Below are 7,354 nucleotides of genomic sequence, written 5' to 3'. Positions count from 1 at the left end.
ATCATTTTTCTTTCTATTCATGTAAACATTTGAAATCAATAATTTGTAATTCTGATTATACATCTATAAAATCTAAGTAGTATTTTCCCTAGGTTCAGGGACTGCTATATTTTGCTGCAAATGCTTCTTTGAAAAATAGAAAATAAGGAGTGTTCCTTTCAATGTATGCCATACAAATGGAACTGGACCTATTTAACTATGTCTTTTTGTTGGCCCAGGGGAATTCATTAAATAATCTGAGTGCCAAGGAGAAGAATCATTAAAGATACAGGTGAATCATTTTTATAAACATTGATTAAGAAGTATAAAAGCAAATTTATTAGGTAAATAGGCAAATACATAAACAGAGTGATAATGAGTGTGTGGGAGCTGGACTTGGAATTCACCCTTCTGATTATACAAGGAATTCACATTTTCTCCCAGAAACTCTGGACTTTTCCTCAGTAGAATTGGTGTCCTTATATCCTTTGAATTCTGGCAACCCCGAGAGGAATTCTTTAGCAGAATGAAATGGTAGAAAATGCTCCTATGGATTTCTAGTGTGACTTGATTGCCTTCTGAAATGGACAACCTATTAAAGACATGAGAAGATTTATCCCTGTATTGGCCCTTTGAATTTAGGGAAACCCTTCCCAAAGCTCCTGCTAATGTGGCTTTTATTGCCTTTTGACTACTTTCTTTCATTATGTTATTTACTTCCATTAAATCCTTGTTTATATTTGTGCATATGACATCTTTTTGTTGTGAGAATATTTATGAACCAGTAAAACAGTCAGTTGAGAGTCTTGATTTCGTCTGGATCCATGATCTCAGGGTAAAGAGATCTAAGCCCAGGCTCCGTGATGAGCATAGAGCCTGCTTGGGATTCTCTCCTTCTACCCTTCTCTCCCGTTCATGCTCTATCTCTAAAATAAATAAAAAAAATTATTAAAGACTTTCTCTGAAAACCTTAACTGACATCATATTACTAAATAATTCCAGTGCATATTACTAATTAATTTCAGTGATACATTATCATCCTTTATAGGTAAGTCCCCTCCCACCTCTCAGGATGTGTGACTGGCCTCCTACTTACTGAGCACCACCATTTAATTGAGCTATTATTCTACAAATTAAATCTATAATCTCAGAAGTTTATCAACTGACAGATGATGTTGGATCTCATATATTATTAAGTGTAGCCCAAATAGTTGTAAGAATTTTTCTATGAGAAAAACAAGGGTTTGCATCCATTAGAGAATCCATTGCTACCATTAGAAAGCTCATTAGGAAAACCTTAACTAGAAATGTTATAATTGATTTCATGAAAAATCAAGGAAATAGATTTTTACGTAGTTGTCAAGTGTCCTAATGTAAAATAAAAGAAAAAATGAGCACCAAATGCATTAGAAATATTCAGTTAATTATTTCTTTGTCATTCAAAGTTGTCTAGTTATGATGAAACACACATTTTATTTGAACATTGTTTTAAAAGCTAAATGTCATGTGCATTATTATATAAATAGTATGTGGTTCTGTTGGACAAAATATTTAGTCAGGGCTCTGATTGCTAGGACACTGGAGCCATTCTACGTTATTTAAACTTATTTATTCAAAAAATATTTATTGAATACCCACTACATGGCAGACACATGTTCTAAATGAGGAGGAATAGTGACTTCCAGTAAATGTTTAACAGCTGCCTCAGCGAGTGGAGGTGAGGAGCCCATCAGTAGAGTTTATCAATTTTGAAGATGTAAAGTCTCCCACCATGGCAGGTGATGTGGCCTTTCTGAATGCAGAATTGAGGAGACACAAGCACAGTTGGCTGTTGGGAAGTGTAAAGGCAGGTCCCAGCACAGCACTGCTGGAACACATCATTGTGTCTACAAAGTGGACAGAGATCCCTGCTTTCATGGGGTGAGGGATATAAGACAGACAATAAGCAATGGACACAATTGATTAGTACATTATATGGTCTTTTGTAAATTAATGTTTTGTAAAGGAAGAGAAAATTTAAAAATCTTGGAAGTGGAGAGCCACTAAATTTCAAGTAGTGTCATTGGGGTGGGCCTTATTGAGGGGACATGTGGATGTCTGGCTTATCCCATGCAGATATCTGGGAGGGGAGTATGTCAGGGTTAAGAAACATTTAGTGTAAATGCAGTAAGGCCATAGGAGGAAAATAATGTTCTTTGCAAAGAAAGATTTATTTGTTTCTTCTTTTCCAGTAGTTTTAAATGTATTTAGTATTCTTGTGCTAATGCCCTGGATAGAACCTCTAATAGAGTAATGAATAAAAGCAGTGAGAGTGGGTATGTAACTTATTTTTGTTAAAATTACTTTTTTTTTTTTTTGGTGTGAGCATGTGTGTGTGCATGAGAGAGAGAGAGAGAGAGAGAGAGAGAGAGAGAGAGAGAGAGAGAGAGAATATCTCAACCAGGCTCCACGCTCAGAGCGGAGCCTGATGTGGGGCTCAATCCCACAACCTAAATCAAGTGTTGCATGTTCAACTGACTGAGCCACCCAGGCACACTTAAAATGATTTTTCTATTAACAAAGTATATTATGAAACAAATAAGGTTTTGCATCTTTTGCACTTAAATGAATTGTATGTGTAAGCTCTCATATCAAAACAGCCACAAAAGGTATGAGAAACTTATAACTTAACTGATTTTCAAAAAGAGCTGTTTAACATCAAGCATTTAAATACACTACTGAAACACAGTATATGTACTCGATCTGTATCTAGGAATATTTATTTCTTTAGGCTTTTTAAAGAGCTGATATGGTGTATATGGTAATTATGGAGTTCCAAAAATAGGGGCTGCTTCAAGTTTTTCCTAAGTGTATATTTATAATTGTGTTTTCAATTAATTATGGCACAGAAAAGTTAAACTCAGTACTTGGAAATACTTTTAGAGTTCTCAAAAAAATAATTGTTATTTTTTTAATTGCACTTTTTTTGCATAGTTACTAAGCGTGCTATAAAATGGAGAGGATAGTCTCTGTAACATTCTAATAAGACTAAGTTATATTTATGATACTTATATAGTAAATTAAAAAGAATGTTAAACATGACAATATTTTCCAAATTCTTTGAAAGAGTGTTTCCTGGTAAAATCATAAAACAATTTTAACTCATTGATCTTGGGTCTCTCTTTGCATTTCTTTGATTTTCTAAGTATGATTTTGAAAGAATTGGTATTTAAAAATATTTATAAGAAATGAGGCCAGTCTCATGGTTACAGAGTGGGAAGACTAGCTCAAAGGAAGGGAAATGCATGAGAGATGGATTGGAATTTAAATAGAAAAAACATGTGTGTGTATATATATATATATATATATATATATATATATATATGTCTCCTCAGTAAACTGCTGGCAATAAAAGTTTAATTAAGAAAAAATAACTCCAGTGAGGCTGTGTAGATATTAATAAACTTTGGAAGGGCCCTACTTTTGTTTAATTGCTCCTCATGTGCCTTTAATTATAATAGCACTTTTATTTCTTCATTTTTTTTGAGAAAGATATAATCTTTTTTGCCCTGTCCATGAAGGCTTGCTTGACTTGCTGATTCCTTAGGCTATAAATAAAGGGGTTCAGCATGGGGGCCACTGAGGTGTTTAGCACAGCAACTCCCTTGCTCAGAGACACTCTGTCTTTTGCTGATGGATTAATATACATGAAAATGCAGCTGCCATAGGAGATGGAGATGACGATCATGTGGGAAGAACAGGTGGAAAAGGCCTTTGTCCTCTGACTAGCAGAAGGAATCCTCAAAATCGTTCTGATGATATATATATAGGACAGAACTATTAACGCCAAAGTGAACATTAGAGTAAACACAGCACAGGAAAAACCCACTATCTCTAGGAATTTTGTGTCTGAACAAGAAAGGTGTAGTAAGGGGAAATAATCACAGGTAAAATGGTCTATAACATTGGACCTACAGTAATCAAGTTGTATGAACAGCATAAGTGACGGGAATATGATTAAGAATGAAGCCAGCCATGAAGCAAAGACAAGGAGTATGCAGACTCTGTGATTCATGATGGTCATGTAATGGAGAGGTTTGCAGATGGCAATGTAACGGTCATAAGACATGGCAGCCAAAAGGTAAAATTCAGTGACTCCCAAGAGAATGAAAAAAAATAACTGAATCATACAATCATTAAAGGAAATGGTTTTATCTCCTGTAATCATAGTGCCCAGGAACTTGGGTATGCTGACAGTTGTGAATGAAACCTCTAATAAGGAGAAGTTTCTGAGGAAGAAATACATGGGGGTCTGGAGGTGGGAATCCAGCAGGGTAAGGGTGATAATGGTCAGGTTGCCAGTGATGCTGAGCATGTAGGTGATGAGCAGAGAGACAAAGATCACCACCTGAAGCTGTGGGTCATCTGACAATCCCAGGAGGATAAACTCTGTTATTTCTGTGTGGTTTCTCATATTTTTCTTCTCTTGTATAATCTAGACTAGAAAACACAAATAGAAGGATTAAAGAAAAGACGGTTACACAGATAGTGCTGAAATTTGTCTCTGCCAAGAAACAAATTTAATTTAATATAGAGGTCTTTAAGACAACTTAATAAAAATAGATAAAATGTTTTAAAGTAAGGTTTTACTACATACGACACTCTGTGTTTTACATAGAATGATTTTTCTTAAAGTCCTTATTTCACAGATTGGAAACTGAATCTAAAAAGATTTTTAAAAATCTTGTCAAAATCATATACCTGAATGAGAAAACAGGGATTTTAACCTAGGTTTTCCTGAATGTTTGATAACTGGAATAGAAGTGCTACCTGTTGACTTTTTAAAAACACTTCCCGGAAGGGTTTTCTTCCCGTCGGGAAACTCCTTGTCCTTTTTCCAACCCCAATAAAAGTGACTCATTTCCTCATTTCTGTCACCTAATTCTCCGTATTATTACTTACTAGTATAATGTAGAAAAGATGATGTGTTGGGAGAAAGGTCACTCAAATGTGGATGCACCAAAATTTGAAAGTCATTGAAGTTCAATTTTTAACAATGTGGCAAAATTCCTAAGTTTTCACTCTGGTTCACATTCTTTTGCAGCCTCCAACTCCTCATCTGAAGCCAGAGGTAATGAATTCTTTGACATGATATCCTCAGATTTTAGAGAGTACAGAGTGGAGAGAAGGCAGGATAGAAATTTAGTAGGTTGGATCCACATAGTCACAGACTAAAGAAACCGAACTGTATGAATACTAAAATTATCTTTTACAGAACTTTTTTCCTTCAGAGTTTCTTCTATTTAAATGTTGTTAGTATTATCTCTCTATATATGAATTCTGCTTTCTATTCCATATTATACTGTTTATATTTTTCCTTTTATCTACATGAGCATTTATCTACATGAGCATTTCCTTTTATCTACATGAGTTATAGAAGCTTTATTTTGTCACTGCCTTGGAGTAATCTATGAAACAGCACATAAAACCTCCTTATTTTCTTTTCCTAAATAATTAATCATAATAATAGTAATAATAACAATGCATTTTAAAGTGAAGCTAAATTTTCTTCAGTAAATCAAACCAATCTATTATCATATCCTGCATTGTGTTCATTGTCATTAAATAGTAAAGTATTCAATTCAGTGTCCTGAGAGAAGTTTTATAATAGAATATTTAGTTTCCAGATATAGGATTGTTGATTTTTGGTATATAATGCATCATAATACTGTGAAATTTCTTCCTTGTTTTTTCTTATGTGCCTGAGTTCTCTTTCCACTCACTTTACTGTTTAGCAAAAAATATTGCTGTTGATAATTTAAGGCAAATTCCAACTGAGATGGTTAGTGGTAATGCTACTAGGAAAGCATGTGAGATTCACAGGAAATGAACATTTCTTTTGCTATTTCTCAGGGACTGAAAAAAACAAGCTAAAGAGCACTTACAAGAGAAGCAAACATCACAATGACATATTTTGTAAACAAATGAATGGTGATTCAAGTGTATGATGGATATTTCAATCGTAAAAGTCATTGTTCTCAATGAATAATCCTCTATAATTAACAGCTATGTGTACAGTCTTTGATCTATAAATTATTTCTGTGATATATTTGGTAGAGTTATCAAAAATATACCCAAGGTTCCAAGACATCATTTCAAACTTTCCTTCCTAACTACTCATCCATGTTTGTTTTACCAGCTACATGTAACTTTTGTCCGAAGCTTTGTATTCCCCTTTGTTCCTTTCTTTTCAATGGATGAATTTGGCTCTGTCATAGATATGTCATTGTTGAATCAAGTGTGTCATTCATTGAAAGTGGAAATTAACCTAGTCTATAAACAGCTACTTGTTATTGTGTTAAATAAATAGCTGGAAATTACTTTAAGGACACTACTGCCATTCTATATAAATTTTGGGAAAAAAAACCCACAATAGTATTCCTCAAATTGTCCAATTTAAAGAAACGACAATTTTTAAAGACCTTTGAAAGATTAAGAGATTGTTTTTCTTTATTTTTGTAATATTTAGGAGATTAAATTCCACAATATAATTGGAAACTAATTTTATCATTATGCACTACCTGTGCTGAATTCTCTCTTCTTAAGTTAAAACTCCTTAAAGTTGTGACACATATATTCAAGGCAATTTGCACCCACAAGGTTAGTACAGTTTTCTAACTCTCTATCTTTCTCTCACTTGACACTGTTGGTGTTAGGTGTACATGTTGGGCTAATTTGTCAGAGAAGAGAACAAAATATTGGTTTAATGTGGTATCTTGAGTAACAGTTTGGTTTTGTAACAACCACTAGTTTTTTTTCCTGGAATGATTTTTTCCATTCCTGTGTTTGCTGACATCTAATGTCATGCAAAAGCTTCATCGTTACTGAACGCAAAAAAATCTCATAAGAAGAACCTATTTAATGTTTTTCAGATTATAACTTTAGTAATGCCTCAGAATATTCCTCAGATTAATTCAGAATCCTATTTCCCTGAGTCCTCTGGAAAAAAAAAAAAAAGAGCTTTCTTTTCTCCTAATTCTATAGAAAGGGAAAGTTTGAATCCCAAGTAAAATCAAAGCACCAACCAGTATGAATAGAATAATGAAGGAAAAATCCTTACGTTTTCATAGAGATGTTCTACTTATAACCTGAATGTCTTAGTTTGTTAGCTATTTATATATATTTGAGGATAATTTTTAACTTAAAAAAGGAAATGAATTCTTAAAAAATGTATGGCATCAGAACTTAATATTTATTTATAATGAACGGTATTACTGGGGCAACTTGTGGGCTTTGCATTCAAAGAGAAATGGATCAATAATGCAACTCAGTCACATTATAGTATTGTGACTTTGAACATGTTACTTAACATGAGTTGTAGTTTCCTTAATTTTAA

The 7,354-nt window shown here is 33.6% G+C and overlaps 1 protein-coding gene across 1 annotated transcript; it reads right to left on the bottom strand.

Annotated features, from left to right (window-relative positions):
- Positions 1-3,484: 3,484 nt before the first annotated feature.
- Positions 3,485-4,432, bottom strand: LOC102965684 (olfactory receptor 6C1-like). The gene has a single exon (XM_007081572.3). It carries the CDS (start codon positions 4,430-4,432, stop codon positions 3,485-3,487), a length of 948 nt encoding a protein of 315 aa, XP_007081634.2.
- Positions 4,433-7,354: the final 2,922 nt, after the last annotated feature.

Source organism: Panthera tigris, chromosome B4 (genome assembly GCF_018350195.1).
Source record: "Panthera tigris isolate Pti1 chromosome B4, P.tigris_Pti1_mat1.1, whole genome shotgun sequence".
Classification (NCBI taxonomy): domain Eukaryota; kingdom Metazoa; phylum Chordata; class Mammalia; order Carnivora; family Felidae; genus Panthera; species Panthera tigris.
The sequence above is the reverse complement of the archived record's forward strand: the minus strand, read 5'-3'. Positions and strand labels throughout refer to the sequence as shown.